Source organism: Manacus vitellinus, unplaced genomic scaffold (assembly GCF_001715985.3).
Source record: "Manacus vitellinus isolate BGI_N305 unplaced genomic scaffold, ASM171598v3 scaffold_1_pilon, whole genome shotgun sequence".
Classification (NCBI taxonomy): Eukaryota; Metazoa; Chordata; class Aves; order Passeriformes; family Pipridae; genus Manacus; species Manacus vitellinus.
This window is the reverse complement of record NW_021939396.1, coordinates 35,674,805-35,692,240: the sequence shown is the minus strand read 5'-3', so window position 1 is coordinate 35,692,240 and position 17,436 is coordinate 35,674,805. Positions and strand designations below refer to the sequence as shown.

Here is a 17,436-nt window from a genome sequence, read left to right as displayed (position 1 = left end):
CTAGGAGGGATCTGGGGCTGTCAGCTTCACTGTTATCAAGTGCTGGCATCATCTGTTGCCTCCTTACCTTGCCTACTTTGCCCTGGGAATTCAAAGTAGTAGTAAACATGTTCATTTCTGACTATTAAGTTAGTAAGTACTTTACTCCACTATTTCTTAAATTTGAGCATTGAGGAAGGCTGTGAAGATACATAGATTTACTGGATATGTTCCAATGTGCAAATAAATGGAAAAACCCCAACTTTACAATGATGAGAATTTAGTATTTGAAGATATGAAGGGTTATAATGGTGTGGCAAATGAAAGATTTCTTTTGGATTAAAGCCACCGCTTATGTAGCTTGATATAATTACAAAGAAGACAAATTGTAATTTGCTTTTCCTTTTGCTCTAGTGTCTTTTAACATGGACTTTGTCATTCATAGTAAGATGGAAATCTTTAAAGATCTTTAACCTATAACCGTCTCTTACACTCTCTTTTGCTGTCTGTGTGCTGGCATTTAAGTGAAAAATCCAAGGGAGTCTTAAATGCCATTTAGAAGGATGTTCATTCCAGCTGTTTGCAGGATTGTATAGGTCAACCAGCCAAGGGGCTTGACTTTAGTGTTTTGGGATCAGTTACAGCTTCATTGGAGGGTTGAAATTCAATCTTAAATCACTGTGCTGTAACGAGTTGGCACTAGGGGTTTTATTACAATAGCTGGCTTTTTCTCTATCATGGCTACCCATAGACTGTAACTGCATTTTTACAGTGTCTGTCTGGTAGACATAGCCATCAGCCCCGGGTATATCACACTGGCACCCGTAGTGTGCTGGGAAGTGGGATTATTTGATGCCACCTTTTATATCACTGCAGTCAGGCAACCCTGCAGAATAAATATTAACAGACTCTTCCTTTCATCCTGATAAGATTCTTAAATAATGTACTGTTGCCTTTCTGAGCCAAGTCCTGCAGCCTTGATGTAGTCACGGCTTCTTTTGACTTCACGTGAGTTTTGCATGGCCAAAACTGAAGGCTTAGGCTTAGTTTGTTGAAAGTATATAACAATGTCATATCAAATCCATCACTCAAAAGCTTTCTGAACATCTGCAGTGAGTTGACCCTGGCTGAACACTAGGCACTCACCAAAGCTGCTCTATCACTCCCCTCTGGAACTGGAGAGAGGAGAGAAAATATAATGAAGGGTTCATGAGTTGAGCAGACATCACTAACAATTACCATCACTGGTGAAACAGACTCGAGGTGGGGATATTGATTAAATTTATTACTAACAAAATCAGAGCAGGATAATGAGAAGTAAAATAAATCCCAAAAAACATCTTCCACACACCCCTCCCTCCCCCCGAGCACTGCAGGGAGACAGGAATGAGGATTATGGTCAGTTCATCACAGGTTGTTTCTGCTGCTGCTCAGGGAGAGGAGTCCTTCAGCTGCTCCCCGTGGGGTCCCTCCCAGGGGAGATAGTTCTCCATGAACTCCTCCAACATGAGTCCATCCCACAGGCAACAGTTGTCCATGAACTGCTGCAACATGGGTCACTTTTGCCCAGGGTGCAGTCCTTCAAGAACAGCCTGCTCCATTGTAGGCTCCTCTGTCCACGGGTCAGCAGGTCCCTGCCAGGACCCTGCTCCAGCATGGGCCTCCCACGAGGTCACAGCCTCCTTCAGGCATCCACCTGCTCTGGCCTGGGCTCCTCCATGGACTGCTGGGGCACAGCTGCTTCACCATGGTCTGCACCGTGGGCTGCAGGGGAGCCTCAGCTCTGGTGCCTGGAGCACCTCATCCCCCTCCTCCACTGATCTTGGTTATCTGCATTGTTGTTCACACGTTCTCACTCTACTCTTCTCTGACTGCCATTTTCATCTGTGCAATAACTTTTCTTCCTTCCTAAATATGTTATCACGGAGGTGTTACTATCATTCTCTGTTGGCTCAGCCTTGACCAGCCGTGGGTCCAAGCTGAAGCTGGCAGGCATTGGCTCTACGAGACATGAGGGAAGCTTTGGGCAGCTTCTCACAGAAGTCAACCATGTAGTCTCCCTGCTACTAAAACCTGGTCACACAAATCCAATACAACATGACTGGTGTAGTTGTAAGACATTTGTAGTACACATAATTAGAAAAAAAACATTTTTCCCTTAAGAATTACCTGTTTTGTGCTTGTTTGATAATGTTGAATAGTGATATTACATATATAAATATATTTGTTAAGATTTGGAGAAAACACACTAAAGAAGAGATCCCTTTCAGCATCTGTATAATTACATCTGTAGATTTTTAAGATCTGACATTTGCCAGCTCTCCTTATTGTAGTATGGTCCACATTCTCTGATGAGATCAATTTCTTTGCCATTCATTTAGTGGGGTCTTCTGGTTCTGAGATGTTAAAACAGTGTATTGGCTTTCAAAAATAATTGAACACATACTCCTCACTGCTTACCTGCCTTTTTTCTGAAGCAGTTATTGAAAAACTACTGATAAAATATTGACAAGTGACACTTGCTTTTATTTCAGAAAAAAAATTATTATTTTGCTAAAATACCATGTCTGCAGCAATATAATGTACTATCACTACCATCACCCTCCAATGAACTTATTCACCAAAACACTTACCAGAATGGTGGAAGGACCTTTACTTAGTTCTGAGTATTTTCCATATGTATTGAACTGTTGAATAAGAGTAACATTCATTGTTGAAAAGCAGCACAGACTTTCTTAAAAAGAGGACATGTTTTTAATTGAACCTGCCCTTTTTTTCTTTGTTTCTATGCTTTGGTCTTCATTAATCTTGGCTACTACTCTTTTATCGAGTGCTTTCAGCATATATATTCCTTTCACTTTATATTTTATTTAAAGTTACTCAGGTGACAGTCAATTACTTATCTGACCAACACTGCAAAGGCACTTTTGATATTAGATCATCTGGGGTTTTTTTCTTCTTTGACAATTACTTGTCAGAAAGATAACAGTTTCTCTTTTGCTCAATTAAACTGAACTTACTATAAATATTAATGATTTACTCAGAATCTTCCTTAGCATTCAATAACTTCCATGACACATAATTTTATAAATGTATTTAGTGAGCTGCTATTAGGGATTACCACCTTAAAATCGCCCAAAAGCTAGTATTTCACCTAGACAAGTGAATTCAGATCATTAAAAATCTAATGGGAGTTTCCTCTTCAGTCAGATGATTGCTTTAACTGTCACCAAAGATATAAAGAAGAGATTTATATCAATTTTTAACATTTCATTTTGACACAGACTACATTCATCTTTGGTTATGAAGCCACCATTGAAAGATGGTAAGTTACAGATGAGGCTGTGATCTTTAGCTGAGGAACAGGTTCTTCCACCAGGAGCTATCATCTGACACCACCCTTCCACTTCAGATGTAAATGTTCTCCTCTACTTTCAAAACCTGGCATTTCTCTCATGTTACTCTTATCTTCCTTTTTTACTGAAGTCAAGCCTGTCAGTAAAATTCTGAAATCACAGCAGGAGTATAAAATCTGTATAAAAAGCAGTTTATACATTAACAGTTGGTCTTTGATGCAACTTATTTATTTGCTTACTTATTTATTTTAACCTTCTTTCATCATTTGTTAGTCTTCTATTAGAAATCCTGGATTTTAGCATGTGGTAAGTCAATCTTTTATTCTCCAGTGCTGGGGTTTTATTTAGAGTAGTTTGGAAGCTTTTTGATGTCTTTTCCCCTTAAATTAAAAAGTGAGTATTCTCCAAAATAATATAAAAGTATGATGCGAACATCGAGTATTTGCCCCAAGGTTTTACGAAAATGTTTTCTCAGTGGAACATCTGTCAAGAAAAAGCCAAATACATGCCTAAGAGTGCTGGAATGTGAAGACAGACTTTAAGTCAAATGTGGCTAGGGCTAAAAATCACCTTGATCCAAGGTCTTCTCTGTCAGCTGAATATTCTGGCTACAAGGTGACGTAAGAGGCTCCCACTGCTCCTCTTGTGCCTCACCATTGCCCTCTTCCTTGTGTTAGTGTGTAGCTTTTTGGGAGCGTGCACCAATGTGGGCAAAAATGAAGGAAGAAAAAAGGGCAGGAAAGTAAGAAGGAAGGATAGGATGGGGTGGGATGGGATGGAATGGAGGGATAGGTTGTGAGGGAAAGGTGAGTGCACTGCTGAGTTTAGCAAAAGGTATCCTAGGGCTTCAGAACAGAGGGGACTTAAAGCTCCTGGTGGGGTTTCCTGAAGGAGGCTTGGGAATCAGTTCAATTTTTAACAGTTGCATCTACCAAACTGCACTGAAATGTCTGTAATTCATCACAGCACATTGGAACAACAGTCCTCAGAGATTCATCATGTTCAGGAAACTCTTCCCGAAGGCACAAGTTAAATTTATGACCACAAGATGAAGCTGAGAAGTTTGGAGAAAACATCTTTATTCTTAGATGCAGCATTTAGTATGGATGATGAGCTGTGATGATGAACTTCTAATGATAATTATCAGCATCATCGACCAACTCAGTCTTATAGGAATAATTCAAATGTTTCAGATAATTCCTGACTTAAATTTAGAAAACGAATGCTCTGGACTGTAATTTTTTGGTTCACTTTTTTTTTTGTATACTATTTTCATTTTTAAAAGCTGAGTCCATTTCAAACAGTAACAATGTCTATTTGGGGAGTCATAATAATGTTCCTCTTTTTTTTTCCCCTAGATTTTTTAATCGTTTTTATTTCAAAAAAGGCTTCAAAGCTATATAGTTTCAAGCTCTGCAGCTAATAGGTATTTAATTTTATGATTTTTGCCAGATTCCTTGAATGCAAGTTTGTTAGGTATGGTATGGATACTTCTCTGGTTATAATTTCAATGGATTGTTTTACATGACAGTTTGAAGCAACTTTTTAATATCCAATGCAGAGTAAATTATACTTCCTAGCTTTGTAAATTTAGTAATTTATAGGGTATCAAATTTGCAGCTATATCATTAACCTTTTAGTTCTCTATTAAGCAATTTTTTGTTCTTCTGTTTATATCAAGCCACTTTTAGTTTTTTTCTTGTATGAAATGATCTCTTACTTATGAAAACACTTTGTCTTGATCCAATGACTCCTTCTGCTATGGATGTAGATCTATTTATAAATCTCAAACTAATATCTCATTTATAAAAGCTTTTCCATTAAAATATAAAAGTGACTGTTATCTGTGATGTTTCTGACAGAAGAGAAAATTGAGTTTTAACACTTATTTTGAAAAGTTGACTTTGTAACTCTGCTGTGGTGTCTCATCACTCAGACAGCTTCTGATATTTATTTTGAAGTGTAACACAACATGAGCATTTAAATGAGGGGTTTACTCCATAGGGCACACTTGTTGAAGCCTGCTTTTAAAAATGTTTTTGGATCTCTCTGTTGACTAGGACCATCTTGGTGATTTGTTTCTGTAGATCCTATGCAGCATTGCTGATTGCTGCCTTTTATTTTGTTATTCCTTTACTATAAGCTGCATATGGGTCATTAAGATTATAGCTTGCCCTATTTCTTTCTGTTCAGAATGTTCCAAATGTGCTGCACATGTGGTTGATCCATCTAGGTGGAGAAGCTCAAAATTCTAACAGATTAGTTCATCTGAACTCTTTGCTGCTTTTAACACAAGAGGGCTTGGGCATGGCCATGAGAGAAAGTTCAGCCTGAGGAACTTTAATGGAGTCCCATCTTGCAGCTTAGTACCTTCTCCTTGCACTCTGTGGGAAGTGGGCCGTGAAAGACTTAGCAAAATAAAGAGGTAAAAGAACAAGACAAGTGTGGCACATCTTCATTAAGTGAACTGATACAGTCTCACTAGAGCATTTTTCTGTTAGTCCTAGTCTCCTGAGTTGCACTTTACATTACAAGGTTGTCGGTGATGATGATGACTAAATAACAAAGCACTCCCTTGCCAGCAGTAGTAAGAAATATCATGTCTCCTTTTCCAAGTGTTGTTATGATAAGAAAATGTTATTTCCTATCATCTTTGATACGTTTTTATAAGTTCTCATGAAAAATTTTACTCAACTGGAAACCAGACACCAGTATTTAGGTTGCCCAAACCAAACCCTCTTCTTTTATTTATAAGAAAGGTTTGAGTTTTCATTCCACTTTTATGGTAATTATTTAAAAAAGTATCAAACAACAATTTATTGTGGACACTCCGAAACTTTGTTGTCTTGGTTATCATGAGTAGTAGAGGTGCCAACCTCTGCTTTCCCTTCAGAGTTCTGATTTTTTTGGCTGTTTTCAGGAGAATCTGAAAATAGTGATGAAAGCAGAAATTCATGTGGAAAAATTTCTCTTTGAGAAAAACAGCCTCTTAATCATCAAAATGTTTTTGGTGAAACATTTCAAAGTACTCACATGCACATAACTCCAAGTGAAACCATCTGTCAGTGTCTGCTTTTTTCCAGCTGCACCATGTGGCATAGGTTAGTCTGGTGGCCAATCTTGGCTACTGAGATTTTGTGCAAACAGAGATAGTACTGGTTTTTCATATATGTGTAAAACCAGCCTATAATTGCGCACAGCTACCTGTTTCCTTCTGTTTATTCTCATGATTTCTGTGCAATGAATTACCTGAATCATAGACTGTTAGGGACTGCTTTTATTCAATTGCACAGAGCAAAAAAATCTTTGGCTTTCACTGCTGCTTGGGGACTCTGTTGGGTGAAATACTAGACATAAGAACAGCAGTATTCAGATGTTTTCTCTATTCAATGCATATTGCTCATGGTATAAAGAAAACAGAACTTAATGTGTTCCCTCTGACATGATCATGAATTATTAGGTTTTTTACTTCTACCTGCAGTGCCTGCAAGCAGGTGTTATAATTTAGAAGAAAGTAGCAATTTGAGCAGGATAGACGTGCCTCCTACTTCTTTATTTTCTTTATACTCCAGCCCCGTCCCCCCCTCCCCACTAATGTATTATGTGGGCTTTAGGGATGAGACAAATTACTCTGTGTTGGTGACAAGAGCAAAATAAATGAAATTTAGCTGTGCAGGTCACTGCATAGTCTGATAGTGAGAGCACTTGTTAGTGGGGAAGGAATGCTACTGCATGTTTGACATCCTGCTTCCAGGGCTCCTTCAGTGGTTTCATGCTGTCACTGTGTATAAAAATAAAGAGCGAGCCCTGCAGGCAAGAAACACAAGCAGCGCTCCCAATTCTGGATAAGTGCCATAAGCAATAGGCTCTAGACTCATGTTTCTGCTTATGCTCTCTTTCTGACTCACTAAATGCAAATTCTTGTCTTCTGCCTGTGACACAGCTTCAAGGAGAAGCTCTCTCCCTTGGTACCCTAATGGATGGGAAGTGGAAGGAGAGGAATGAATACCTCAGTAGGCAGCAGGAGAGGAAATTGAACTTTATTTCTCTGTGGTTGTGGTGGATGTCTTTACCAGAGTAATCCATAGAAAGACTAATTACTTTTTTATGTGTAACTGTACCTATGGTGGATATGTGTACTGTCATCTTTGGGAAATACTGTGGCCACTGTACTACTTTGTGGGACTCCAGACCTGTCTACCAGATTTATTCAGAACTTGATTGGCAGATATCAAGGAGGTGCACATGAAGGCAAACTTTGTATCTGATCCAGTTTAGGGATGAGCTGAATAATAAGCCTTTTAACATGGGTCTGTTGGCAAAGTGCAGTGGTTGTGTTCATTTATGTTGTGGTACTGTGTCTTTTAGGCATTTACATGGCTCTGAAAATTTCTCTGAAGGGCCAGTTTAAGAAGGGACACATACTAAACAGTTTCATTCATACCTGTGCTGCAGCATTCATATCTGTGCTTCAGGCTTTTGTCTTTCAGATAGCTCTCGATATTTCAGTGCTACATAAAATGCCTAAGGGCATTCATCTCTTACAGTGAACCAGGAGTTTGAAGGGAATCTCCTGAATACCTACTCTGGGCAAACCCTTTGCTCCCTACACCAGCACATTCATATGTGCCTGGGGAAGAAGCCAGGCAGTAGCATTGTGGATGCTAGTGAGCCATTAGAATTTTCTATCAGGTTAACCAGGCTTATTGTGACCAACGGTCTTCCCAGACAGGTCACCCATAGCCAGGGATCATTTGGAGTAGTAGGTATATTGTTTGCACACAGCTGCCCTGTTTCAGAGCCAAGGAGGTTTTAATGGAGGCAATCCTAAGCCATCTGGCTTCAGTGCTGGGAGTGTGATGGGACGCAAGTTACTGGTGCAGGTGAAGACCTAGGCTACAGGGGAGTTTCAGTGACTGTCATGTCAGAGGTGGCTGCTAAGTAAATTCTAATCTGATTTGACAGCTCCATCCTCAGCTCACTAGGCAACATCAGGGCTCCAGGATGAAGACACATTGTCTCTGAAAAATGGTGAATTTTTTAGCAATTTAGCTGACCCTAGATCTCCACTTGTAGTGGTGGGAATGAAACAGGCTCTGGTTCTGGTCAAGGATGTCATAAATGTTTTCCTATGTGATACAGGACAGGACTCTTAGCATGTTGTTGTTAGACCGTAAACTGTAAGTTCTGCCTGTGCCAAAGAGTTTTCAAAACTCTTTATTTATCATCTTACACATGAGATTTGGGGCACCCTTGTACTGTACTGTGTGATGTATCCTGTGGTTTAAGGAAGTTGCAGGCAAGGTTATTCCCAAATGTGGGGTCACCTGAGAGAGCTCACTAGAGAGTGGTAGGAAAAGCAAATGGTTCTGAGGTGTCCCTTGTGAAGTCCCAACTAGACCATTATTGTGATGCTCGTGAGTCTACTAGAAGGTGAAGACATTCACCTGACATTCTCGTGTGGTCTGAGATTCTCCCTTACCTATGACATAAAAGGAATAAGAATTTCTGTTAAGATAGGAACATCTTATGTGGCCAAGAGGATAATATCACACTAACATTGTCTACTGCATAATAATTTTTCATTTATGTATACTGGGCCAGATGTTTAGCTGATAAAAGTCACTTCACTGATTGCAGAGCAGCTGCACCGACTTGATGATTCACCTTTCATTCATTTCATTGTTTAGATTTATCATATTTATTAACCTCAGCAGAGAGAATATGGTTTTCAAGTGTGGTTAAGGGAGGATTTTTATACAGGAAAGATGGATTCTGCTCTCAGTGACACCTAGCCCCATCCTGCAGGTAAAGATTGAATCTGGTCATTATGTGTTAAATGAAATGGTTTATGTAAAATACCACATATGATAATACTTTGGTTGGTATTCATAGAGCCATGCTTCCTCCATCTGTCTCAGTTATAAATATTTTAAATGCATATTTGGTAAATTTTAGGGTTTGTAACAATGTAGTAAAATCAACTAGATGCTAATAAATTCTAGCAAGCACAGAAACTCAGTTATTTCTCTGTAGGATTCTTTTTAGTTGCTTAGGAATGTCTTGCTACAGCTGCAAAAATAGTGAACAAAGTTTAGACTTCAACAAATGTGGTGCTGAGAAAGTTGATTTTGTATATTTAGAACAATAGACTGGATTGTCAAAAATGAGTAGCAAATGTGTTTGCAGAAGAATTTTTATCTGGATTTTTTTATCCCTTTTTGTCTAATGTTTAGAAATGCAGAATTACCTAAGAACCACATGCTGATGCAAGGGTAAGGGTTGATGCTTCATAGCTTCCTCCTTTTCCACAGCCCTCTAAATCCAGACCCAAAATGCTATGAGGACAGTGGGAAGAGAGCTATTAGGTTGCCACCGTTTCTTTCTGATTTATAGTTGCCCAAAGTAACCTACCAGCTTTTGGTAGAGCACAGATAGCTCACTTGGCTGTTGGTTTTGAAGCAGCTTGCTCTGAGGTCTTTTAACATTTTCTCCAGCCTTTCACTCCCTGAGTCTATGTCTGTGCCTCAGGTAGTGAGGAGATCCCAGCAGTCTTCCCTAATTCCTACATTTAGGAACTCCTGGGATCATACCCAGTACCACATCTGGTACTCTTCTGAGCCTGCTCTGCTCTTTTGTGCCTTTAGGAACAGACTGAGGAACTTGCAATCAAGTGTAGTTGAGACTAAATCTAAGAAAACAAAGATATGGGGGCAGAGAAGGAGCATGATGACATTTTAGTAACAACAGCAAGGTTTCAATAGCTTTGCTCAATCTAGGTGAGCTTCTGTTTAAGACAAATTTTTAATTAAATGAAATTTGTCAAGTCTTGGAGTTTCCAGAATACAAGAATAAAATAAAATTTTTCTATATTTTATTTGTAGAAGTATTTTTGTACTAGATGTGGTTTTACAAATATTTTATTGAAGTTTTTTCAAAGTGCTTTTTTATTAGAAGAACTGTATGTTGACCAGTATCTGTCTTCAGATATCAGTGTCCTGACAATGCTGACAAAGGCTACAGCCAGGAACCACAGTTTCAGAATTTTGCTATACTGTTCTCTGGTGGAAGCTGGTGCAAAAAAGAAAATGTCAAGTGTTCTCACCCATAATTAAAAAGTGGATGTTCTGTTTATGTGTTTTCTTACAGCTGGCAGCATTAGAGAGGCAGATCTTTGACTTCCTTGGTTTCCAATGGGCTCCTATCCTTGGCAATTTCCTACAAATAATAGTTGTCATTTTGGGTTTGTTTGGAACCATCCAATTTAGGCCTCGTTATATAGTTGTGGTAAGTCTCATTTATTATCTTTTTTTTTTTTTTTGCAGTTGGTTTTAAAACCTGTCATATTACAAAACAGAATTTTCTTGGTGTCAAAACACCAGATGGTATTTCTGTAAAAACTGTAGAGGTCTCCATGTCTTTTTGCAAATTTAGGACTACTGACTGGATTTTCTGAGGTTTTGGAAGTTATCAAGAATAGGAAACTTGGAGAAAATGCTGTCAAAATTATAACCATGATGCAAGTCAATTAGACTATGCATAAGTGAAGAAATGAAATACCAATTGTTGTTATTTCTGCAGTAGACAAGCAGAATCAATGGTGATTAAAAAAATATTTATAATGGCCAAGTTATATTTAGTTACATCTCTTTAACGGGGAGAAGCAAGGATTGTAGAAATTTCCTTGGTCCTGTGACCCACAGGTTCCAAAGAAATCTCCTTCACACTTACATGTAACTTTGTCAAGACCTGTATTTATGGCCTTGACCCTAAATTATTGTAAATTGTCTCTGATGCTTCACAGTTGTTTTTTCCCATGTTCTCAACATAACAGGAATAAAAAGAATTTTCAAAGCCATGAAGTAAATTACCAACAAAAAAATAGCCCTCTTCCTTCCCCCACACTCCCTCCTGAATGGATAAATATTATGCCTTACCTGGTGTTGCTTGTATCTGGAACATCTTGGTTGTGTTGTCAGTAATGGATTTTAAAGGCTGAAGTTATCTTTTTTTTTTTCTCACAAAAGAGTGAAATAAATGTCTACTGGGGTATACTAATTAAACAAATACTTAAAAAGCTTCATCTTTTCTACTCAAGCCTGGAATATTATAATTCTTTGTCGTGTCTTAAAAGAGAAGGTAAACAAAACCTGTACCCAAGGTTACACTCACATTAGCTAAGCTTGCAAGCAGACTGTAACAAATTGAAAATGTATTGATATAAATAATAACACTTTTATCTATTATCTGTGGTTGGAGAACTGGGCATCCATATATTGATGACTTACCTTTGTACTTCATGCTCTCCATTTTATACATAAGAAGCAAGTGAGGGTAAGCATCTGAAAAATTAAGTAGGAAATTTGTGTCTGAAGTGCAACTTTACAAAATTTCTGACCCCTCAGGTTCAGCATTGCTATTCAGTAATGCAAGCTCTTCTTTAATTTCCAAAGAAATGCAACATATGTTGACTGTTTCTATATCTTTTCCAATGTAAATTAACATTTTAGACTTATTAAAGGGGGTTTTTTTAAGTAGAGGTGTAGAACTCATAATTAAAGAAAGAAACACCTCATCAACAAGACACTTTATCCTAAGATTTAACTGAACTCATGCTCTGATTTATCTTTAAACATATATTTAAGAGCTCAAGCTACAGTACATGCAAATACTCATTACTTGGGAAGATCAGGGCTTTAAAGCAGCTTCTATCCTTACTAACACAAGGTTCTCAGTGAAGTAGTAGTAGTTTGAGCTAAATCCTGAAGTCTGAAGAGTGAAGGTACACAGGTTGTCTGGAACCAACCTCACAGCTCAAGACCAGCAGAAGGGAGTGGCTTGCATATCTCCCTGTTCCCACTGTTCTTTTCCCTGGCTGAATACTTTTCCATATCCTCCCCACCAATTCTGACAGCAGTTAACTGGACCCTTCAGTAAACCATTTCCAGTCCTAATCTATCAGAAAACCAACCTAGTAAAAAGTGGGAGACTTTTATACTAAACTGGTGAGCTGAACCCAGTCTGTGAGGTTCCCAACGATTGCCAGGGCCAGCACAAGGGAGGGACTGGGACTGCACGGTCATGAACAGCAGTGTGGAGGTGGAGGGGAAAGGAGGAACTGCAAGACTTCAGCTGTTGCTAGCTACAAACTTGTCAGTTCAGTGTCTTGTCTAGCTTCACCCTCGGGCTGAATTCAGTTGATTCCTCAAGCCAGCATCAGCAATAGTCCCTTAGCTCAGCTGCTCCTTCAGTCCCTGTGCTGTTCCTTCATTTTCACCAGTACAAACATCAATTCAACACTTTGGTAAACTGTCAAACCAGAATAGATCCAGCTGAAAAGCAACGGTTTTCTTTACTGGTGTTAATTTAAGTGTAGATCAGCTCTCTGGCATGTTTTGCTTTTTCCATCAGAAGGGAAGAGGTGCTAGAGGGGAAACAGGAACAAGTAGCTAAAGAAAGGAGAGAAGTGCATGGAGTCTTTCTACAGCAGTGCAGGGTTACAACAGCTCAAAGTTGAGGTATAGCCTGAGGATCTTCCAGGCTATACCCATCTCATGCTCCTCAGAAAGTGTGCTTCCTAGGGCTGTCCCAACCACAGCAACGCTTTGCCCCCTGTCCCCAGAAGCCCCAGAAAGAGTCAGTGGTACAGACAGTGAAGACCCTTACCAGTGCCAGCTCCAGGCTGTCTTCACTAAGGCAAAAGGGAATCTGAAAGGAACTCTCCCGAGGAAGGGCATAGCTTACCTTTCTCCTTCTGAAACTCTTTGAAAACACATGTTACAGCAGTAAACTTCTATTACTGACTTCAAATATAAAGTCTGTTTAATGTAAATCTTCAGAAGAGTCCTGAATTTTAATATTAAACACAACACAGAGAGACTCCTACCCAGGCTCTCACTAGTGAATTAGGCACCAAATTAACTGAGAAACTTCATGGGTTTCCAAGTCCATAGCTGTACCTTCAGCCATGTCTAAGCCCCTGGATAGGTAAATTGTTGGTTTCCTGAGAATTTGGTACTGCGTCTTTGGCAGAAGTAATAGGTTGAGTAATGCTTTTATGTACTCTGGTTGCTGAAGGTTCTGATTTAGATTAAGCTTAATCCAATTTCACTGGAAAAGTAAGCAATTACTTCAAGAAAACTATGCTTAGTATCCATTGTCTTTTCCTTAAGACTTCCCTGGAAATCAACTTTACTAGTGCAGATGATCCCATCAGAATAAAAAAACTGAAGTAAAGTGTGAATCATGTCAGATAAAACAGTTTACTTCTGTAAGCTGTCTATGCAAAATTGATCTGGCACACGTGAGCACAAATTGTCCCCATGATATTCTGTCATACTCTGGTGGTGATCTTGACTTAAGCTGAACGGCTCTAGGGTCATTGGTTTAATCACAAAAGAATGTTTTTAATCTATCTTCTGTGCAATGACAACTGTGTCTGAAGGTTTCCCTGACAAGAGAAGTTACACAAAAGCTTTCACTTTGCCATCCTGTGCTGCGTATGTCATGTTCTCTCTCCTCAAATTTTAGCATATGTAAGGAATGAGAAAGTAAGTGAACAAATGTAATACATGTAATACAATAACTTGAAGCACATCTATACTGCAGTCAAATATGAGACTAGGTCTGCAAGCACAGTTGAGCAGGCTTCTGTTGCACGTACGTAGAGCCAAGGAATTCAGTGAGGGCTGTAATAAAAACTGATAAGCCCAATAGCAGTTGCATGCTTCTAACTCCTCTTCTACTGCCATGGAACCATGTATCACTAGCATTTGATGACTACATAAGCTGCAGTCATTTCTTTGACAGCAGCATAAGCATAGCCACTGTAGATTAAAAGTCTGAAGAAAGAAATTGAGTGATATAAAATTTGTCATGAGAGCTTTCTACCAAAAAAAAATGCCCCACTATATAAGAGCTGTCATACAATAGCTGATTCATGAGGCATCTCCACTGAATATAATTGTGATTCAAAGTAGGTAAAGGTAGTGGCTCATGTTGTCTATCTACAGGCTTTCAGATGGTAATTCTGAAATAAATCTGGAATTTCACTTGCTCATAGCTAAAATTCCAAATCCTCAGAGCTTAGGAAACAGAGAAAGAGGCAGCAGAAGCATTGACTCCCAGTGTCCTAATTAGTTTAAATCCAATAATTATTTCTAATATGTTTTGTATTAATTAGTAATTTAGATAAATTTTGTGAACAATTTGTTCTGTCACTAAGAGAATGTGCTATTTTCAGTATCTGAATATTTTTTGACTGAATTAAATCAGTGCAAAGTTCCCAGGGGACATAAGAGTGCAGAACTGATTCCTAATTTTTCCGTATTAGCTCATTTGAAACTTACTCAAACATTTGTAAAGAAGAAAAAACCAGCTAAATCTCAGCTCTAACTGTACCGTTACACTTGTGTCATGAAGCTCCAGAGTTCTGCTGTGATCCATTTCCCTGTGCATGCTTTTCCTTTCTTAATAGAACTTGCTGTCAGCAGCAAGATTTCCAGGCTGTTAAAACTGATTAAAGATGATGACAGGATACTTGTTAAAGTTGGGGATTTCCCCCCTCTTCTACTTCAGATGTGGGACTTCAAAAGGCTCCTGAATGATGAGTCATGTAGTTAAAATTTTACAAACCAGGCCCAAAGCTGAACGAAAATGTGTTAATGAAACAGTGAAGGATGAAACTAATACACTTAGATAGGCGGAATATAAGGTGGAAATCTCTGCTTTACTTGCCTTAATGTATTCCAATAAATAATATAATATGATATATAGGCAATGTGTACAGTTGAAAAGCCAGGAGAGACTTTCTTAAAAAAACATAAACCAAAAACCAGAAAAGCAGAAGAAATACTGTACAGGATACTTTGCACTGTACTCAACAAATGTTATACAGACAGTGAAAACACATGTGAAATATTTAGGCTTCCAAAATTACTCCTTGAATATCCTTCCTGGTAGGTTCTGTGTTGTAACTGCTCTATCAGGTTGACTTATGCCACTTGCCAGTACTTGTAAGGCTCTGCAAGTACTGATGCGTCTGAGGCACAGCCAGGTATTACAGAGGGATGATCTGAGTTGCTCCTTTCCCTTGAAGTATCCCTGAGTCAACTGCATTCTCCCTAGTGCCTCCTGCCTTGTCAGAGTAGTTGCCACACTTCAGATTTAAATATACACTTGAGATACTTCATTACAGCTAAACTTATCCCTCAATCCTTGTAATAGTCAAACTTAGAAAATTCCCTTTTTTCTTTTACCTTTCAATTTAAGAAGCCATTCTTTGCATTTTTGCTTAACCAGTTCTTTTTGTGACTTTGTGTCCATCCAATGTGAATGATTTAACTCTAGAAATGTTTGTATTTCACTGATACATTAAAGATACCTCTGCATCAGTTTCAATATTAGCTGTAAAGTCAAAAGAGGTATAGAAATCTCACTGTTGTAGAGAGGCTGGCGTTATGAAAAGGAATCTGAAAGAAACCTGCTAGGCTTGACAGTAATTTAATAGACATTTAACCTGTAAGGTTTAGGGAGTACTCTCTCCACATAACTTATAAGACTCCAAATACTTCCTCACACCACCTAGTATACAATCCTTAGTGCAAAAGGCCAAAAGCAAAACAAGGATATAGTGCATCATGGGGGAAATAAGCAAAGATATTACCAGGTCCTAGGTCCTTCCACTAGGAGGAATCTGTTACAAAAACATCCACGTGATTTTTAAGTAGTGCATCATAGCATGTACAAAATAAACCCCCCAACTATTCTTATTGGTTCAACCTATGTGGAGAATTCCTTCTTCATGCCAGATATGGTAAAGGTTGTGATGCTGAGCATGAGACCAGCTGAGCTGGGGTGGATTGAATGTGTCTGGCAAAAAAGAACTGGGGCAGAAATTGCTGGATGTGGGGTAGTAAGAGTGAGCAGGCACAACAGGACGGATAGGATAATGTTTAGGACATGGAGTGGGAGAGGTTGAATGGCAGATCAGGTTATGAAACAGGTTAGGTGAGGTGCCTTGGAAGGGAAATGAAGCCTGAGGATCAGTGTGGACCTGATGTTTCAGACCCTAAACATTCCTGTGCTGAGACAGAATTGTCAGCATGCAAGATATGTCCCTTCATACAGAGGATGGCAATTTGGTCTGTTTCTCTGCTAGCAAAAATAAGTGTTCATCATGGATCTAAAAGTTAAAGCTTTCTTAATGACTCAATCAGGTGTTAGTGTGATGCCACATAATGGAATATTGCTATAATTTTTTTAACTTAGAAGGTAAATATGTATAAATTTACACACATACATGTAATGGTCAGAAAGTATTCCAAAATTTTGAGAAAAAAACACTCAAAATTTAGAAAAATTTTTATTAAAGCCCTTCTTTGCAATCTCACTGTGATCCTTTTATATATTTGTAGTTCTGAACTGGATAGATGTATACCAATTCTTATTATATTGTTACCTCAGTTCCAACAGAAAGGACAGATTTTGGGGGGTTTCTGGTTATCACAGCCAGGGAATAGAAACTTGATTTGCAGAAAACAGGACAATGGGAAGAGTGAAGCACATGCTAGCAAGAATAAAAGGATTGCTTTTGCTGTGAAGGCTGTGCTGTGTAGCTGAGATTTATCTCTGCTCTCAAACATTGAAACCCTTTTTGACACAAAGGGTCACTTTAACAAACTTGTCATGCTCCTTGTTTTCCCCTTGCATTCTGGGTTCTTGTCTTGAGACCTTGTGGTCTGATTTGCACAAGTGCTGCATGCTCAACCACAGGGAGCTGAACACTGAGCTTATGAAGTAGTGTATAACCTCAAGTGTTCTGAAAAATGAACTCTTAAGCACCTCAAGTTGGATGTCTATAATGTATGAATACTTCTGAATGTAATCTCTGCATGTATCAGAACATCATTTGCATTCTGAGAGCTGTATCATTCCCTTATAACATAGAATAAATTAGTCAATGTTTGTGCAGCTCCTGCACATTACAGCAATGAGCATCTTTGTAAACCTCATGAGGAAATTAATATTCTGTCCTCAGAGCAGGGTCTGAGTGACAAGGAGAAATGAAGTATTGAGCTAGCTGTTCATTAAATGTGTTAAG

At 38.7% G+C, this 17,436-nt stretch overlaps 1 protein-coding gene across 1 annotated transcript in view; it reads left to right on the top strand.

Moving 5' to 3' along the window:
• The first annotated feature begins 4,105 nt into the window (after nucleotides 1–4,105).
• NKAIN3 (sodium/potassium transporting ATPase interacting 3) overlaps nucleotides 4,106–17,436 on the top strand; it is a 188,309-nt gene continuing 174,978 nt past the window's right edge. Inside the window, exons 1-2 of the mRNA XM_018074892.1 lie at nucleotides 4,106–4,141; nucleotides 10,485–10,622. Of these exons, the coding sequence (XP_017930381.1) occupies nucleotides 4,106–4,141; nucleotides 10,485–10,622 (174 nt within the window). The remainder of the gene's footprint in view (nucleotides 4,142–10,484; nucleotides 10,623–17,436) is intronic.